The sequence below is a fragment of the Erigeron canadensis genome, chromosome 1 (assembly GCF_010389155.1).
Source record: "Erigeron canadensis isolate Cc75 chromosome 1, C_canadensis_v1, whole genome shotgun sequence".
NCBI classification, from domain to species: Eukaryota; Viridiplantae; Streptophyta; class Magnoliopsida; order Asterales; family Asteraceae; genus Erigeron; species Erigeron canadensis.
The window spans coordinates 23,636,718-23,657,644 of record NC_057761.1 but is presented as its reverse complement, the minus strand read 5'-3'; the positions used below and the strand labels follow the sequence as shown (position 1 = coordinate 23,657,644).

The 20,927-nt window shown below is 35.2% G+C and overlaps 1 protein-coding gene and 2 pseudogenes across 1 annotated transcript; 1 reads left to right on the top strand and 2 right to left on the bottom strand.

Annotated features, from left to right (window-relative positions):
- Nucleotides 1-542: 542 nt before the first annotated feature.
- On the bottom strand, nucleotides 543-6,892 carry LOC122587548 (annotated as a pseudogene).
- A 3,762-nt stretch (nucleotides 6,893-10,654) lies between these two features.
- Nucleotides 10,655-12,670, top strand: LOC122582009 (UNC93-like protein 1). Its single transcript, XM_043754357.1, has 2 exons — nucleotides 10,655-11,928; nucleotides 12,215-12,670. Exons 1-2 carry the CDS (start codon nucleotides 10,757-10,759, stop codon nucleotides 12,456-12,458), a joined length of 1,416 nt encoding a protein of 471 aa, XP_043610292.1. The 5' UTR covers nucleotides 10,655-10,756; the 3' UTR covers nucleotides 12,459-12,670.
- A 6,757-nt stretch (nucleotides 12,671-19,427) lies between these two features.
- On the bottom strand, nucleotides 19,428-20,428 carry LOC122587532 (annotated as a pseudogene).
- Nucleotides 20,429-20,927: the final 499 nt, after the last annotated feature.

Sequence of the window (20,927 nt, the reverse complement as noted above, 5' to 3'; positions counted from 1 at the left end):
TTGAAGATCTTAAAAAAATTAATTCAATATTTGCATAAAAAACTGAGCCTACAATGTTTTATTGATAGGAAAAAGTCCTTACTTTTGTAGGCACAAAATGACTCACGTAATATTAAACGATGTAAACAAGAATTGGAATCACCACCTTCATGCTTTATATACATGTATCCCATTTTGCACAACACATGTTCGTTTGGAGACTAAGGTCGCGTTTGTTTAACAGAATTTGATGAAATTGGAATTGGAATTGAATTTCATTCCTTAGTGCGTTTGGTTGTTTAAAGAAGGAGGAATCTCATTCCATAGGAATGTAAACATTCCATCATTTGATGGAATCTCCATTCCTTGGGCATGGAGGAAGGAATTTCAGGAATTCTCAAAAAATCAAAAACATTCCGTCAAATTCCAATTCATTCGAAAGATTCCATTCCTTCCAAAAACATTCTGTGAACCAAACAGTAGCCGAAATTACAGTACAAGACAAGGCATTGCACCCGGAGCCAATGTGTGCAAATGCTAACTAAATGAAGCAATGTTGACCGTTTACCTAGTGAGTATCAGAGACAATTAAGAATTTTCCATAATCTCTCCAAATAGTCCCTTAGGTGCAGTCAAGCCTGTAGATCTCAGATCTCTCATATTGCTCATATAAGTAGTGTTCGCAAGTATCATAACTCTTCTGGGCTGTAACTTCTTAGCACGATTATAAGTCAGTAAGAGACAGAGCCTCTCTTCCAATCATCTCAGCAACTTCTTAGCACTATCGTAAATCCGACTGGCTTTCACAATCCCTGCACCCTTCTGTTTCTTTCAACAGGCAAGTGCTTATTACCACCTGCATCAATAGCTACAAATAGTCGACCAGCTAAGGGTGAGTCACTTGCACCATTCTGAATGCCTGAATCTCACAGATCATCTTCAAGAGCAAAAATAGCTCCCACAGGGTCTGTATTACAGCCGTATAACTTCCCATCATTCTGTCATCTGATAGTGCAGTTGACGTCCTTATTCACTTGGCAGCTGGATCAACCTCATTATAACATTGAAGTAAAGATTCCTTGTGAATAATGCTACAATTGAAACTCGCAACATCTATCGATGATTATGTCTCAAGAAAATTATTTACATTATCCATGAACATATGTACATAAATTCCTGTGAAGCCAACTTATCTAAAAGCTTTGATTGTATAATGTTGATGATTTGCTATGCCCAATAGGCTTCCCGATAATGCTGAATACTTTTGTGTCAAGCACCAATTGTTTGAAATTGGACAAGTCCAAAAGATCCCTAATTGGCTAGTTGTAAGCCGCCCAGTTGCAGATAGGGAAACTAATGTCAGAGATAGACTAAGTTTTGGGCATAATACCCTAGATATCAAACCCTTCTCATTCATCAGTATTGCTATAATTGGAACGGTGCTTACTCTAGAATGAGCAGTTATTTGTGAAAAACCCTGCTACATCAGTTATATACATCGTTTGTTGCAAACTTCACTATGTCAGCCTTTAGTCATTGTATTTTGGCAACAAAGTTGCCCGGTTCTTCTATTGATGTCGTATTTTGATAATTGTGGGAAGAAACTATGGGTCTGCATTTTGTAGCCGTATCTATATGGAATTAAATTGATAAAATCATCAACATCAATGTGATCAGCTTGTAACTCCATTTGCCGACCAGAGAGTACTCAATCGACTGTGTTCATCTCTGTCATACTGACCACCTTCCCTGGGTAAAAAATATTTGTCAAGGTCTAACTTTAGCTAGGGTTTGAGTATCGATCTTCTCTTGAACTAAACCGTTTCTAACCATCCATGGTGATTTCAACTAAGTCAGCATCATTAGTTTTCGCAGAATTTATCTGGATCATCTGATCCACGTGTCCAACATTATCGGTGAACAAATTGAGGTTAAGTATCTTCTAATATTGTCAGTTTCCCGCATCTTCTCCACTTCAGGTGTTAGAAGTTCCACTGTGGAAGTGGCGATGAAGCCGGATTGATGAGAAAGGTGCTCTAACTCTTGAATATTTGGCAGATTAAAATTTCTAAAATGTTTATTAGATCCACCTGGGCATTGGGAGTGAATGTCACCTTTTAAGGTCTCTCATGTAAGTGGGTTGTTTACTTGTTTTCTACTTTTGCTTGTCATTTCTACATTGTGAATCAGATGTATGATAAGATCATAAGAATGCATAGTACTTAATCATTCTCTCCTTTCTATTTTTTATTTTAATATTTGATACAAAAGACATCAATCCGTTACCTTTTTCTTTCTTTTTCTAAGAATGAACAAACAGGATACCTTTTTCTTTCAGTTTTGGACTCCCCGTGAAGTCAAGTGTTAGCCACGAGGAGATCAATGATTTTTTCAAAAGGAAGACAATTAATGAAATTTGTGCAAACCACAGGACCATCCGTGTAATTTACTCGGTAAACATTAACTGAAATAATGCGATAGCATTTATATCTAGAATACACACAAAAAATTGTTCATGTGAGATGTTGAAAAACGTTAAAAAGTAGTTCGTCAACACCTTGGCTCACACGCTCATAGGTCTCAATCGAAGTTAATAAACTTTTCTTAATTTAAAAACAGTATTGGATGTTACATGAATAAATTGCTAGCTTTGAAAACAATCTTCACATATAATTCAATTGCAAGTGAAAGCAACAAGTTCCTAAAATTATTATAACAAATCACCATATAAAGGGACTAATTTAACTTAAAACAGTACTTATGACTAATTCCAAGACAAATCCAGTTATGACTAATTCAAAGCTCACATGCATGATGAGTAATTTAGTAGCAACTAGCTAGTCGGGATGTTTCGTATGCACATCCTTTTAAGACATTCATTTGTATATATCACACATTCACAAGCATATGCGCAATCTAAAATGGGGACGAAGCTAAAAAACTTATACTTGCAAAACAAAATTAACAACATATATGGCGTCCATATGCGAGGTTTTTAATACATTTTTTGGCATATTAGTCAAGCAAGTTTGCCTAATGGCATGACTTAGCCAGTTATTCTCGCAATTTAGATAAGATTCGGAGCCCTTCAGATTATTTTCAATGTCTTACCGAAAGATTTAGATACAATTCGGAGCCCTTCAGATTATTTTAAAGGTCACTGTTATTTTCGTGAATTGATCGAAAGGTGTTTTCTATTTTCTGAAGTTATTCATTTTTTATAATGTTCTATATTAAAAACTCTTGTTATCAAAACCTCACCGTAACTAGCCATACTATCCAACCCTAGAAAATATAAGAATCAGTCCAATCGAACTATCTTATATAACTAATTTATTTATGACTAACCAACCAACTAACTAAGTGGAAGATGGCTAATCGGCCTTCTTTCCGTAATTAAGAATCACATGAAGGAACCACAACGATAGATAAACACGCAAACTAGTTTAGGTACTTGATTATTCAATGTGAGCTCTCTCATATCAATATTTATATTAATTCTGTAACTTTTTGCCTTTTGGATATAAGTTTACGGATTCATCCTTGACATAAACGTTTTAGGATTATTTGGCAGTAATATGAATTTTATAAAAAATTGTCGTTCAAAAAAAAAAAAATCCTATTACCTTTCAATATTGATTAGACAATAAACATAACAGATTCCTTTAAATTATACAAAACTTTGCCTAGTCCAAATGAATATTGTGGATGAACTCAAGTCACATATATTGGACTTAAATGTGCGTTGACATCACTATAATCGAATGAGGAAAGACACAAAATAAAGGCACATTAATCGGACGGCTGCCGGCCCTCTCATCAAGTTTATTTAATTATTATTATCAAGTCATTTTCCAAAAAATAGACAGAAGAATACAATAACGGCCAGATGTATGCTTGTTTAGAATACTTGGTTTTTGGTTAGCGATATTTACTTTCGTTACATTGTTTGATTATTAACTCCAAGACGGCACAAGAATCCTTTCTTGCAAACATTACAAGAAAAACAACCGTGACGAAATTTTATATATGGTTTACTCCAGATAGATAATTATTGTCGGTTTTATCTTGATATTGTTCGATTAATCATCTTGTAAACCTACTTTTATACATCATTCCGTTGACCAACGACACATTTTAAGGCAAATATTTTTAGAGACGATATAACTTCCCGGCCTATTGTTATTTTAAACGTATTATTAATTCGGACAATGGTTTAATGATAAGCCGGCTCAATTTTTCCTTGGCAAAGGTCATAAGTTTGAAACCTCTATAGGTAAATTTCTTGAAATGATTAAAGATAAGTAACTCCCAATGCCGTCTTCTACGGGTTTTGGGTTCCAATATCGTCTTCGGCGGTGTATAGGGGAGGTTCATATGTAGACAGCCTTACCCTTACCAAAGGTAGAGAGGCTGCTTCCAGGTTTCACCATAAGTAGAAAAGGACCTCCAGCCTTGCTGGGCATAAGGATTGAACCCATGACCTCTGTTTCTAGAGGCATGAGTTCCAACCACTGATCCAACCCATTTGGTTTTAAATGATTAAGGTGAAGCACTAAAAGTCTAAAACCTATCACGAGAATCTATCTATTATATTAATAAAGGAAGATTGTGATGACATAAGATTTTTTTAAATTTGTATTACCATACATCCCCTTAATTTAATTATAACATCATCATATTTTTCTATTTCAAATTCAAAAAATATTTTTTTAATAGATTTTTTTTTTCAAATATGCATCATTAATATAGATTTTTATTAAATGTCCATATTATTATTTAAGATTTTAATCACCTTATTTTTTCATACAATAGGCCGAAACTATGATATGTTTTTTTTTCCCGATAACTTTTTTTTTTGCGAACCGAATGTGTTTTAACGTGTGTCCACAATACAACTTTTGTTTCCATATATTTTTGTTTTTCGACAACATATTGTAAAGCTACCGGGTATTATTCGGTTTATTTGCAAAACGTCTATCAGTTAACCCGGGTTGAAACCGGGTTGATTAGCTAGTACTAATCATAAACAATGTAAAATATATCCGCTTTATTAAATCAAACTACCTTTTTTAAAATGATAATAATAATTTAAAGTGTCTATTTTACCTCAGTCTTTTTAATGTATCTTTCCATTTCTTTATTAATGTACCATAATTATATATACTATTAACAGGAAACAAATGATGAATAGTTACTACTCGTCTATGTAACAGCCCGTAAAATTTTACCAAATCGCATCTCATCTAATCTTTTTATAACAGGTTATTTATTGGTTTTTGTGCACTCTTTTTCCTTTTGGATTCTAAAACAATATATTGCAACTTTTTTATGAATATATCTCATACTATTACCATTATTGATTATTCGGATTTTGTCACATCATCTTGTTTGGTGTTTGTATTACGGGATACTTATTGTTTTTTTTACACTTCTTTTTCATTTGGGTTTTCAAACAGTATATTGCAACTTTTTTATGAACATATCTCGTAATGTTTTGTACTTTTATTTGGTGTTTGCACACTTTCTTCTTTGTGGTTTCAACTAATATATTGAAAATTTTCATTCAACTTTTTTCTTTGTGCATATTAAATATATGTATTCGATACTATAAATTTTTAGATGCGATTGTGGTGTTGCTTTAAAATATTTATATTTCATATGGTAAAAGTTTTAAGCTAACATATATATAGCGACACATTATAAGTAAAAAAATGTAATCACAATAATTGACAGGCTACAACACTCAGATGGAAGATAATGTGGTTTTGCATTAAATAATATATATATATACATATATATTTAAAACAAACTTTGACACAATGATTTTTAATTAAGCGGTTGGAGGTTCAACACAAATACTCTAAAAGACTAAAGCAACACATCCATTTCAAACGAAAGTTGAAGTCCCACAACGCGGGACTAGTTTACAACATTCTATCTTTTTCTTTATTGTTACCTTTATCATCCGTAATAATATTTTCACTAATATTCACTAATATACATATATATATATATATATATATAGGACCCTTACTTTGAGAACATTTTTTCTTGTAAGAACTGTGAGTACTCCTAAGTTATGTATTGGATCACATATTTTCAAAGTTCATTAACATATAAAACGTTATAAAAATGTATGTTGTTGAACAAAACCTTTTTTAAAGGGAAGTGATATTCATACAACAGAATTTAACGATCTACAAGAAAATTATAAATTTTAATGCACATTATACAACTAAATGATGCATGTATTGTTGTAGATTTCTAAATTTTGTTGTAGCTATATCATTTCTCTTTTTCAAAACTTTATATATAGCCGTTTATTCACATTTGAACTAAAACGTGAACAAATTCATTCATAAGTTCACACAAGGCTATTTTGTAGGTTTTGAAGAAAAAAAGTTCTTTTACAAAATACATCTTTATAATGTTTCACATGTGAATGAACTTGAAAAATATGTGATCCAATACAAAATTAAAAAGCTCTTACTTTTCATGCAAAAAATGGTTCTTGAAATAATGATGATGAAAGAAATGGTGGCGCACAAACATTTGAACCCCAAGATCCGGCTAGCTACCGCCCACACTCACACCTAAATCTAAAACCTTAAGATCCATCTGCCACCTAGACTCGCCTTTGAAACCCTACCGCTAACATCAACAACTAAAACCCTAAGATCCAGTCACCACCTAACTCACGGTCTGAAACCCTAAGATCGGTGACACCACCACCATGTTAAATGTGTGTTTCCAGATGAAAGTAAATATGTTTGTGTGTATGTATTTGTTTCAAATTTATGTATTACTTTTTTTATAGGGATTATGGCACTGGAATATAATCAACTATGACTCAATGGTTATGTAATGTAGTGACCTTTCAAATTGGCTATCTGATGTAAGTACCTTCCATTTTTGTTCTTTTTGTGTATCGGTTGACCTGTTGTACCGATAGCCGGTAACAATGTTAGATTTACTTTGGGATTATGGCACTAGAGAGTAACCAACTATGACTGAATGGTTATGTTATGTAGTGATCTTTAAAACTGGCTATCTAATGTAAGAACCTCTCAATTTTGTACTTTTCATGTACCGATTGACCTGTTGTACGGTCATGGTTACGGTTGTGGGTTATGAACTACGACGAAATGGATGGTGTTAGGTCTTAGACTCTGATGAGGTTGTAGTAGGTGCTCTCGGTCTCATTTTTTTTCCATTCAAAAGGTGCGGCCATCTCTCCACCGTCTCCACATCCAGACACGTGCCACCGCTGATTGCCACCAGTAAAACAAACAAATGACAGCCGCCACCCAGACAAACACCGTCGTCATTCTCTGTCAAAATCCCCCCTTTTACCCCATTGTAAACCAAAGTTGTTGGATCTTGATTATGGTGGGGATGGGATGGCTGGATCTTTATGGTTAACGATGATGGGGTGATCATAACACAATCCGATTTGGGGATTAGGGTTTGAGTATGATTATTATTGAATCGTGTTCTGAAATCAATAAATGTATATATGCATCTAGTTATATCTAGTGTTGATTTGTGTTTAGGATTGAAGTTAGACATTGAGTTACAGTTTCACATTTGCTCTCCGGAAAAAGTTGTTGTTACTGAAGATAGTGCCGGAAATTAGCCGGAGAAGATGACCAGAGTATAAAGTCGTCGGAGTAACCCGGTAGGATACATCGAGTGAACAAAACAGAGAGGTTCTTACATCAGTTTTAACACTTTCGTAGGTTACCACATTACATAACCATTCACTCATAGTTGGTTACACTCCGGTGCCTTAATCCCTATTACTTTTTACGTACAACGTGGCATTACCGGTTACAAATAAGATGTTACCCGGTAGGATACATTAAAAGAACAAAAATGGAAGGTACTTACGTCAGATAGCCAATTTGAAAGGTCACTACATTACATAAGCATTGAATCATAGTTGGTTACATTCCGGTGCCATAATCCCTTTATTATATGATATGAAGATGGGTTTGCACAATATGTACATGTATATATAAATGTATTGTATTGTTTTTTCTATGTAGTTTATTGATGTAAAAGGGTAAGTGTAGCTTTTTAGAAGTTAAGGGGTTGATTTTGTCAATTAATTTCATTAAAATTAAAAATATTGTAGGTATATCAAATAGAAATGTTAGAGAAAAATAAATGACACTTTAGATGGTTCACCTTTTTGGGAAGGGTAAAATGCTATGCGTATATATATATATACACACACAACTTTTTCGTTACTTATTGATGTGACCAATTTATACCCATCGCCCACATCATTATTGGCCATTTTATTATGTATTTTAAGTCGAATTTATGTGCATTTAGCGCGTTTATGTGTCTGTTAGTGTTTTCAGGCTCTAAACAGGTTACGCGTTCATTTGGTACATTTTCGGAAGATTTATTGGCCTAGAAGTTGATTTGTATTACTGAGAGTTGTTTCAAGTGGAAGAGACGGCGAGGTTCAGCAAGTTTCAAGATCGTAAAGAAGAATTTTGTTCACATGCTTATGACTGCGCCGCAGTGGGGATGTACCTAGTCCACTGCGCTGCAGTCCATATCCACGGCCTCAAAGTGAAATTACCCCACTGCGCCGCAGTGGGGGTTGCAAAGGATGACTGCACCGCAGGCATTGGAAGAAGAATTTAGTATGTGGAATCGGATTGCGCCGCAGTGGGTAACATCACAAGCCACTGCGCCGCAGTGGGTGCACGGAGCTGAGGGTTTTGGGTCGTTTCTGCATCAGATTTCAGTAGGAGTATAAATAGAAAACAAAACTTAAATTTCCAGGGGATCAAAAATCTTTCTAGGAGCTGTTCTACAAGGGTTCTTCAATCTCCAAGCAAGTTTTCTTAGGCAGATTCATTGAAGATTCACGAGCACCCATCTAGATCGTATCTACTTTTATTGTCTTGCAATTGCAATTTCTCAAACGATTGGTACATCATGTTTCTCTTTTATTTTAATTATTATTTTGAATTGATCATGAGTGGTTAAACGTTTAATCATCCACCTTGATGTAACAAGACGAATGATGTGATTGCAATATTTTTAATTCAAAGAGTTGATTTATTTATCGTTGTTCTAAGATCTTGATGATTAAATTCTTTTAAATAATTATTATGATATTGGTTGCGTATTAATTCCCTGTTAGTGGTACTAGTTGAATTAATATGTGATTTTAAAATAATTATTTGTCTATAAGCAATTATCACTAGTCCATGGTATGATAGTGAATATCATTTTAATAAAAGAATTATTTTGTCAACGTAATTTGTAACGGTTGGTGGTACCACGTTATTTTTACATAGGTTCAATTGGTAAATTGATAGTCAGTCAAACTAATTATTGGAAAAGTTGTCTTGGAACCGGTGGTACCGGCTTTGGTAATTCGACTAGTAATTTAGGTGAATTGGTGATTTGTTCATGGTTGGTGGTATCACGTGAGCACTTATTCTTTTCACGATTATATTTTCAGCTCAAATGAATTTGGTCTTAATTAAATGCAATCACATTTGAAATCTAGTGAAGTCAAGGTGGATAACTTTTATTAATATTGTCTGAGTTCTTCTTTACTTTTATGCAATTTGGCTTTCAAATTGAATTTAGTTTAATTGTCAAAAGGAGATATTGAGTAACACCCCGTTTTCCAAACTGCTTTACTAAACTAGTTCGAATCAATCCCGGCGAACGAACACGGTCTTACCACTTAGCTATATTACAAACGGTCGGATCCACTGCCCGATAGTGCGTAGTAGTTAGTTTTTAGGTAATTTTAGTTTTATAAATTTAAGCACATCACTTACTTATTTATACTATTATATAAAAATTCTAAATATATACAAATATAGGTTTTAGGTAAAATAAAACAACTATAAAGTAAACCAAAAAAACAACTATAAATCACCGTGTATCATGAAAATCATCGTACATCAATTGCTTCGTGAATTTTTGTGCATCAATTTAACCATAGTCTAAGGGTCAAGATCTTGTATTATTTGTTTTATTATAATATTTGTTTTACAATAACACCTATATGAAAATTTTAGCTCCCCATAGTTTTGGAAATAATTAAAAAAAAAAAATGTTAGTTATGAATTGATCAAACCTTATTTAAAAAAAGTTGATGTAAAATGATTTTTCTATTCTAAATTCATTAATTTACATCTAAGAGTCTCTTATATTTTAAATATTTTTATTAACCTTTTCACATCAATTACTTTTATACTCGTATCAATTATTTACATCAATGGTTGCAACCATCACACCAGTCGCCATCACCACTATACCCCGCCATCAATGCATTACGCGAATAGTGTGTTAGTATAATCATATTAGAATTACTGAATTAGATAAACGTCCTTGTTATGAAATGAATGTAAAGGTGAAAAAAGTCTACATAGGACCATAAGAATTGCAAGATTCGAATCTTGTTTTTGTCAAAAACTGTATTTCTCATTTTCTTTCATATTTGTCACTTCACTCCCATGGATCCCAATCTGAATCTTTCATGGATATAAAACATGTTCCATTGTCATCTTCCTTTTTGTCTTATCATGAAATAAACTTTGATTTCTTCGTATATGTCAACCTTTCAATTCTTAATTTTCACCCTTACCTGTCTCTCTGTCTATATATATATATAGTCCTATATATATCACTTACAATTCCATTCATCACTTATTATAAATCCCTCCCTCATTTCCCTCTACACAAATCTATTTCTACTTATAATAATATATACACATATATAGATTTGATCATGGGTGAAAAAGAAGACCAAGAAACAGGATCCCCAATAGAAATAAAAAACTCGGTTTTTCGATACAATTCGCCATTAATTCAAGTAGGGTTAATCGGGTTAGTCTGTTTCTGTTGTCCAGGAATGTTTAATGCATTATCAGGTATGGGTGGTGGTGGTCAACTTGACCACACAGCTGGTAATAATGCCAATACTGCCCTGTACACCACCTTTGCTATTTTCGGCATTTTGGGTGGGGGCATTTACAACATTTTAGGCCCCCGTCTCACTCTTTTCGCAGGGTGCAGTACTTATATAGTATTTGCAGGCTCATTTTTGTACTATAATCATCATCACCAACAAGGTTTTGTTGTATTTGCTGGGGCATTATTAGGTGTTGGTGCAGGGCTTTTATGGGCAGGGCAAGGGGCAATTATGACATCTTACCCACCTGCACATAGAAAAGGGACTTATATATCTATGTTTTGGAGTATTTTTAATATGGGTGGTGTTATTGGAGGGTTGATCCCTTTTATAATGAATTATAATCGTGAAACCGCGGTTTCTGTTAATGATGGGACTTATATTGGGTTTATGGTTTTTATGACGATTGGTACTGTACTTTCTTTGGCTATATTGCACCCGAGTAAAGTGATTCGTGAAGACGGGTCTCATTGTACTAATATTAAGTACTCGAGTGTTGTCACTGAATCTGTTGAAATCGTTAAATTGTTTGGTAACTGGAAGATGTTGTTGATTGTGCCTGCAGCGTGGGCGAGTAACTTTTTTTATAGTTATCAGTTTAATAATGTGAATGGGGCCTTGTTTAATTTGAGAACAAGGGGGTTAAACAATGTGTTTTATTGGGGTGCACAGATGATTGGGTCTGTGTTTATTGGTTACATTATGGATTTTAGTTTCAAAAGCCGAAAGAAGAGGGGTTTGGTTGGTATCACAGTTGTCGCAGTTATAGGAACCGGGATTTGGATTGGTGGGCTTTTTAATCAAAGGGGTTACAATTACCATGATGTGAAGAACGAAAGCTTGAAGCTTTTAGATTTCAAGAAATCTGGCAATGATTTTGCAGGGCCGTTTGTGCTTTATTTTAGTTATGGGCTATTGGATGCAATGTTTCAGAGTATGGTTTATTGGGTTATCGGTGGCTTGGCTAATGATTCCGTCATTCTTAGCAGGTATATCACTAATTCTGTTTTCATATTATTGATGGTTGAGATTGTTTATTAGAACTGCGAACATGCTTCTTGCATTTTGAGCTTTAGATATAACAACATATAAGCCTTATCTTTGGGATTTCTTACCAAAACTAATTAACTAACTATTTGAGGGAAATACCAGCTTGAAACTGCGTATTGAAAACTACATGTCAAAAAAAGTAAGCAGAAAAGCAGGCTAGCAAACAATCCAAAACACCCGTTACATGAAAACTAGTAATCTTATAACATTTTTGTTGTTTTTCAGATATGCTGGATTTTACAAGGGGGTACAAAGTGCTGGTGGCGCAGTGGCGTGGCAAATTGATACACATCATGTGCCTTTCATGACTCAGTTGATAGTTAATTGGGTACTTACTACTATAAGTTATCCTTTGTTAGCCCTTTTGGTTATAAAAGCAGTAAAAGACGAAGATGAAGTGGAAGAAGAGTTTCCCTCTGGCAATCCAAAGGCGATAGAGTCTAATGATGAATTTAGCAAACCAACTTAAAAGAATATAATGATGAAATGATGCAAACACTTTGTTTATTTTGTTAATTTTTGTTTCTAAATGTGCTGTTTTCTTAGGCAGAATGGGTATCATGAAGTGTAAATGTTGTCTATTGCAGCATTTTTTAGGTGTTTGAATTGTAGATTGTCTTTTCTATGAAGACTGGTTTTATCTTTGTTTTTTGAATTTCATACAAGTGGAATTAGTTCTTTCTTCTTAGTGTTAAACTAATTGCTTGAGTAATAATTTGTTTTGTCTTGAATGTAAATTTATTAGTCTTTTACCATTGTGAAAGATTGTCCTTGTTTCCTGGCATGTTGTATTATCCTGGCATGTAAGTTTGTACAGCATTCCAATAGTACAAATAGTTTTTTGTATATTTGGGAAACTTCCGAAATTTTAACAAAGCCGGCAACTTGGGTAACATAGCTGAATCAATACAAGTTGATACATAATTTTTAGTCAGATTTTACTTTTCTTGCTAGAAGTATCAACTTTGTTTATGTTTTGGTGACGTTGATGGTGTATTTGGTTGTCATCTGCTGTCGAATGGACTGTTTATTGCAACTTGGCAAGGGCATATGTTCTTTGGTGACATTTGAGGAAAAATACCGAACAAGAACAAGAAAATGTAATGGACGAAGAAAACTAAATATGAAGTCTACTTAAGATGTGGTGTTTAAATATTTGTTCTTTTTCCTTATAGTCTTTATGTGATAGCTACAGATTTTATGATTTTCAATTTGTTTGGCCTGTTCAACATCAACCCTCCCTTTTTTTTCTTTTTCTTTCTATGTGACCCATTTAAGAGAAAACACAAGTCAAGTTGATCCGTTTATAACTAAATGGATCAAAATTGCCACCTTTTTGCTGTGAAATTGATTTATGATTGTGCTTTACTAACTTTTTGGTAGCAATTTGAAAATATATAGATTGGTGTTTGCAGGTGGTGCTGGCTTATGTATGCTTGTAAACAAATCAGGCAAAAGTAATGAAAATGTATTACTATGATCTTGACTTTGTGTAAAGCATTACAACTACAATTATCAAAGTATATAAAAGTAGAAGAATCACGTCCTCTACTAATACACATAGCTAACTGCTACAAAGTTAACATCACTAAAGTCAAAATCAGCTATCCTCAAACTGAACAACGCTGTTGGTGAGCTGCTTGGATTGGAAATACAGAACACGGGCAGCTAAAAGACATTTGTAAGAACAGTTGCAAACTCAGTACTTGCGGGCAGGTGAAAAAGGTATATTTATTAAACTTTGTTTTTATAAATTGTAGTGATATTACCTGTTTCTATGGGCATTCATATTTTATTTACATGTATGAAAAAGAAATCACAAAAATCAGGACAAGCTGTAGCCAAAGAAGAGAATCAGAGCCAAACCAACAACACGTAACGAACCTAACCAAGGACAAAGATCTGGACAAGAGAACATCCCCAACTTAAAGACCAGTGATTCTTGATGCAGTAGAGGAACGGAACAGATATGCTTTTAAATGTTTCCGATCTCTATTCAGAACAGAATTACAAGTTGAATCCTATCAACCTTTAGTATATGATATAACATTTTAATCTACTTAGTTAGGGTTCTTAGGCTTGTTCTCAACTTCGGTTCCACCCCAAGACCATGTCACGAGGGAGTTATCGAAGTTGTGATCCATTACTTCTTTCAATAAAGGGTACTACGAAAAAATCAAGAAAGCCAATAACATTTAATGAAATGAGATAGAGTATATGTTAGAATATGTGGGATCAGAATTAATATCATCACCTCCCGATTATACAAGATCAAGGTCTCAACAGTGCATCGGTCCAGGAAGGGTCCAGGAAAGGTCTAAGTCCAATAATTAGAGTCGGTCTTTGTTTAACCTATGTTACCAAAAATAGTTTTCTTTTCTTGTATAAATATAGGGCTCGTGTATGTCGTCTATATCAAGAAAATATATATATTTTTTTCCAACTCTATCGATTAACATGGTATCAGAGCCCTCGATGGGCTTCATCATCTACCCTTAAATCCCTCTTTCAATTTATATCACCTAAATCAATACCTAAGCCACCATGGCCGATGAGACCGGCGGCTCGGGTAACGATTTGGCATTACAATTAGCAAACCTGTTACAGAACAACAAACATCAATCTCAACATCCAAAATTAACCGACAATCTTCAAATCAATTTAAAATTAAATAGTACTAATTACTCCTTATGGACCCGTATGATTCGGGTTGCCATAGGAGGCCGATCAAAACAACTTTTGACACACTTAACCGAAAAACCACCAGAAAAATCAACAAGTGAACAATATGAGTCATGGGAACAAGATGACCTGGTCGTATTCTCGTGGCTCATTCAAAACATAGAACCAATGATAGCCGGGAATCTAACCGAATTTTCCACCGCAAAAGAACTGTGGGATGCTTTAGTAATTACTTACAGCAGCGGAAAAGATAAACTACAAGCATTTAATTTGCACATCAAGGCCAACGAACTCAAGCAAAGCGACAAGTCACTCGAAGACTTCTGGATCACATTACAAGGCGTCTGGGGCGAGATCGATCGACAGGACCCAAACCCGATGACATGTCCTGAAGATATCAGAACCTATAATAGGATTCGATCCGAACAAAAATTATTCCAATTTTTGAACGGATTAGATCGGAAGTTTGAATCAACAAAAAGGGAGATTCTTAGAACCGACCCACTCCGGCGGCGGAAGTTGCATATGCTACCATACGGAAAGAGGCTGCTCACCAAAAGATTTTGGGAGCAACCGTCACTGATGTCGGAGAAGCACAAGGTATCGCCACCGGATTGATGGTGAAAGAAGAAAACGGGTTTGGGCTTGCCACCAAGAGATTCAATCGGTTCAATGATAAACAAAAACACATGATTAAAGATGATAAATCAGATCTTACATGTGATGAATGTGGTATGGAAAGACATACCAAAGACCAGTGTTTCCGACTAGTCGGTTATCCACCATGGTGGACAGAAAACAAGAAAAGTCGTCGATACAACCCATCGGAGAAAAACAAGACCTCTACCGCTCGAGCTAACCCCACCAAAGAAGGTAGCAGCAGTGATGGCCGGAAGACAGAGAAGGGATTCGGTGGGGTAGCGGCGGCTGAAGTCGTAGATGGGGGTGGCTATTCGGTGGTGGAAGGTAAGGGGGGAGGCTTTTCTCTCTCACACACACATCCACACAATATAATCAGGAAACAAATGTTTCCTAAGTTTCCAAAACTACCTTTTTATACAAAAAATAAAGTTATTTTTATAAAAAACCCTAATGGATCGACTGTTGGGCCAAAAAGGACAAATGGGCCAAAATTAATAGGAAATGGGTTCATGGCCCAATCCGATCACTCTGAAACAAATGGGTCTTGGATTTTTGATTGTGGTGCAACCGACACTATGACCTACGATCTATCAGATTTTAAAATTTTTTCAAAACCTAGAAAGACCCATATTAAAGCTGCTAATAAAGGGAGAATGGAAGTTATGAATGGAGGATCTGTTACGATTTCTCCAAACATCAATTTAACTAATTGTCTTTATGTTCCATCTTTATCTCATAAACTTCTGTCAATAAGTCATGTGACAAAAGAACTTAATTGCTCAGTTCTCATGCATCCAACCTTCTGTTTGTTACAGGATATCAGGACGGGACGGATCATTGGGCGTGGCACTGAGAAAGGAGGACTGTATTATGTTGATGAAGTTGCTGAAAGTGGGACTTTCATGCTTGCCCATGGAACCAGTGAAAGAGAAGCATGGTTGTGGCATAGAAGATTGGGGCATCCCTCAGTTAGTTATTTGCATATTTTGTTTCCAAAACTTTTCCCTTTGAATAAAAAGATTGAGTGTGAAACTTGCATTTTAGCAAAAAGTCATAGGCAATCTTTTAAACCTCATAATACTAGGGTTGAATCTCCTTTTTCCTTAGTTCATTCAGATGTGTGGGGTCCTGCACCGATTAGTGGAGGTCATAATTTTAAATATTTTGTGATCTTTGTTGATGATTGCACCCGAATGACATGGATTTATTTTTTGAAAAATAAAGATGAAGTTTATGATAGATTTACTGTGTTTTATAACATGGTTCAAACTCAATTTCAAAAATCTATCAAAATCATGAGAACAGATAATGGTGGGGAGTATGTGAATTCACAAATGAACCTGTTTTTTCAATCTAAGGGTATAATCCATCAAACCACTTGTCCTCACACCCCCGAACAAAATGGTGTGGCTGAACGGAAAAATAGGATTCTTTTAGAGATGACTAGGGCACTTATTATTGAGTCCTTAGTTCCAAAAAGTTTTTGGCCTGAAGCATTAGCTACTGCTACCTATTTGCTCAATCGTCTTCCTACAAAGATTCTAGATATGAAAACCCCTTTAAAAGTCCTCTCTCAGTTTCATAAGCTCCCATCTGTTCTTACCTTGCCCACAAGAGTATTTGGATGTACGGTTTTTGTACATATTCCAAAATCATATCGCAACAAACTTGAACCGTGTGCTGAAAAATGTGTCTTTGTGGGATATGGGGTTACTCAAAAAGGGTATAGATGTTACAATCCTAAAACTCATCGTATGTTTACTACAATGAATTGTGATTTTTTGGAAACCAAGTATTACTACTCTCAAGAACTCAGTGGTCAGGGGGAGGAACAAAGTGACACACTGAGTTGGCTTCGATGTTCAGAAGTTCAAGTTACCACAAATGATAAAGATTCTGCAGATAAAAGCTTACAGTCCTCCTCTCAAAGTGACAACCCGAGTCCAGACCTGATATCCGAGGTATCCGGGGTAAGTAATTCTGAACCAAGCCATTCTTTGGATTTCCAGCTAATGAAGTACAGGAAAATATTAATGAAGAGCCAGAAAATATAGAAGAAGAAACTACAGAAAGTGCTCCAGAAAGATATGTTCTTCCACCAAGATCTACCAGAGGAATACCTGCAAAGCGATACTCTCCAGAAAGAAATTCTCGTTCTACTAGGTATCCGGTAGACAGTTTTGCTAATATTGTAGAAGGTTTTTTCTCCAAAGAAGCAAGAGCATTTGCAGCAAAATTATATTCTGAAGAGATTCCTTCAGATGTAGAACATGCCTTGAAATTTAAAAATTGGAAGGAGGCCATGGATAGTGAAATGGAGGCTCTTATTAAGAATGATACATGGGAAAAGTGTTTTCTTCCAACAGGAAAGGATCCGGTAGGATGCAGGTGGATATATACCATCAAATACAAACCAAATGGGGAAATAGAAAGATACAAAGCAAGACTTGTTGCCAAAGGGTACACCCAGACCTATGGCATCGACTACTCAGAAACATTTTCTCCAGTTGCAAAACTAGATACGGTAAGGGTTCTTTTCTCAATTGCAGCAAATCAGGGATGGCCTCTTCACCAGTTTGACGTAAAGAATGCCTTTTTGCACGGGGAACTAAAAGAAGAGGTGTATATGGAAGCACCTCCAGGATTTTCCCATGATTTCAAACTTGGGGAAGTTTGTAAGTTGAAAAAGGCCTTATATGGGCTGAAACAATCTCCTAGAGCTTGGTTTGGAAGGTTCAATGTTGCTATGAAGAAACATGGATATCAACAAAGCAACTCAGATCACACATTATTTCTTCGTCATAGAGGAAATCTTATGACATGTTTGATAATTTATGTTGATGATATGATTATAACAGGGAATGATGAACAAGAGATCAACCAACTAAAATCAGCTTTGTTCGCAGAATTTGAAATGAAAGATTTGGGAGAACTGAAGTACTTCCTTGGAATAGAAGTTTCAAAATCTAAACATGGAATTTTTATCTGCCAGAAAAAATATATATTAGATCTGTTGGCTGAAACAGGAATGGTTGATTGCAAGCCAGCAGACACACCCATGGTCATTAATCAGAAGTTGTTTGTGAAAACAGACGCTAAAACTACTGATAAAGGAAAATATCAAAGGTTGGTGGGGAAACTTATTTATTTGGCTCATACTCGTCCAGACATTGCATATGCTGTTGGGGTAGTTAGTCAATTTATGCATCAACCTCAGGTCGATCATATGAATGCAGTTCTGCGAATTATCAGGTATCTTAAAGGAACGTCAGGATATGGGGTGTTATTTAAGGCAAATGGCCATCTAAAGATTCAGATATATACAGATGCAGATTGGGCAGGAGACAAAGGTAATCGAAGATCTACTTCTGGGTATTTTTCAATGGTAGGTGATAACTTGGTTACATGGAAAAGTAAAAAACAGAAAGTTGTATCATTGTCAAGTGCTGAAGCTGAGTTTAGGGGTATAGCTAGGGGACTAGCAGAAGCTTTATGGTTGAGAAAACTAGTGTCTGAAATAGGTTTTGCTCCCAAAGAAAGTATCCGAATCATGAGCGATAATGAAGCTGCTATCCAGATTTCAGAGAATCCTGTCCAGCATGATAGAACCAAGCATGTGGAAGTTGACCGTCACTTCATAAAAGAAAAATTGGAAAGTGGAATTATCAAGTTACCTTTTGTTAAGTCTGAAGACCAACTTGCTGATATTCTAACCAAAGCAGTGGGAACATCTATGTTTCATAAGTGTCTGAGCAAGTTGAATTTCGGTAATCCCGATATTCCACTTGAGGGGGAGTGTTAGAATATGTGGGATCATAATTAATATCATCACCTCCCGATTATACAAGATCAAGGTCTCAACAGTGCATCGGTCCAGGAAGGGTCCAGGAAGAGTCGGTCTTTGTTTAACCTATGTTACCAAAAATAGTTTTCTTTTCTTGTATAAATATAGGGCTCGTGTATGTCGTCTATATCAAGAAAATATATATATTTTTTTCCAACTCTATCGATTAACAGTATAGTTTTATCAAAAGGGAATTTCATGATCCAGTATAAGAAATCAATGCATAAGACACATACCACATTATAATCAATGCATAAGACACATACCACATTATTCATCGAACTCATCTGTGATTTTCTTTAGGAGATCCTGCTTATAATCTTCAAATGAACCACCAATTTTCTTTACCACTCCATTATCCACTTCCCATATTTCACTTTTCTCTTCATCATCACAAACACACGATATCAGCCTGGAATCATGACTTAAAAGAACAACGCCACCAGTAAACTCATCGAGTGCATCTGCAAGTGCATCAATGCTCTTCATATCTAAATGATTTGTGGGTTCATCCAGCATAAAATGTGTGGTGTGGACATGGAAATTGAAGTGAAAAGTACACGGGTTTTTTGTCCTCCAGATAACTTAGCAATTGGGGTCAGGTGATTATCTTTAGTAAGCCCAAATTTACCAAGTTTAGCCCGAACAGCTTTTTGCTTGCTGCACCCTTCTTGATCTGGATGAAGACAAAGAAGATATTGAACGGGTGTTTCACCCATGGTCAAAAGGTCAACAAAATGTTGGGAATACCACCCAAATCTCAACTTTTGACTCCTTCGTACTTCACCCTCTGCTGGGTTTAAGTCTCCGGCGAGAAGTTTTAATAACGTCGATTTTCCAGCCCCATTGAGCCCCACAATAGCAACACGTGTACCCATATGAATCCCGACATCTACTTTAGATAGTTTAAAGCGCTTTTTCTGGATAGCTAAAACCGACGTCATAAAGCTGTAATATGGTGGTGTCAATTCAGTAGGCTCGGGAAAATAGAACACAACCTTATCAACTTTCACCTGCTTGTCACACTTCATTTCTTTGCTACGTTCCTCACACCCACTTTCAAAATCATCATAATTTCCACGATATAAATCAAGTTTAAAATCATCTAGATGAATTATTCCATTGCAGACAGTGTTCAAGAAGTCTCTGTCATGTGAGACAACAACAAGTGTTTTCTTCCATCTGCATAAGTACTCCTCTAACCAAAGAACAGCTCTAAGATCAAGATGATTGGTCGGTTCATCCAACAACAGAAGTGTTTTCTGGTCCATACTTGCAAGCAGAACTGAAACTTTTCCTAATTTATTACTCTTTTCTACACCGTCTGCTGTTTTCTTCTTACCCACTATTGTAAATTAATCGATTGTTTCAAACCTAAATACAGAAAACAAACAAACAATATTTGTATTATAAAATTTTAACTTAGAACTTAAGCTGAATAACAAATGGCCCTCATAATCAAACTAATCATATATTTAAAACATCAAGATTAAAACTTTAATCTAAAATATTTGACCCAATTATATAAGATTGATTACCCACAAATGAACTTAAATAAAATTATATAAAGATTCAAGATAACTGGATCAGAGTTACACCCAAATTAAAAACAATAAACACTATTTACTGTGTAAGTGTGTAAACATATATAGCTAGATACAGATTAATAAATGGGTTTTGCTAAACGAAACCCTAAGGGCTTTCGTTAAGGTGCATTAATTAGTTGTACAGTTACCATAAAAATCAGGGTGGACTTTTGATATGAAAATA

Bases quoted from the DNA above. Each gene is read 5' to 3' on its own strand.
- LOC122582009 (XM_043754357.1), top strand. From the start codon at position 10,757: ATGGGTGAAAAAGAAGACCAAGAAACAGGATCCCCAATAGAAATAAAA. The intron at 11,929-12,214 runs GTATATCACTAA...GTTGTTTTTCAG, and splicing joins GATTCCGTCATTCTTAGCAG to ATATGCTGGATTTTACAAGG.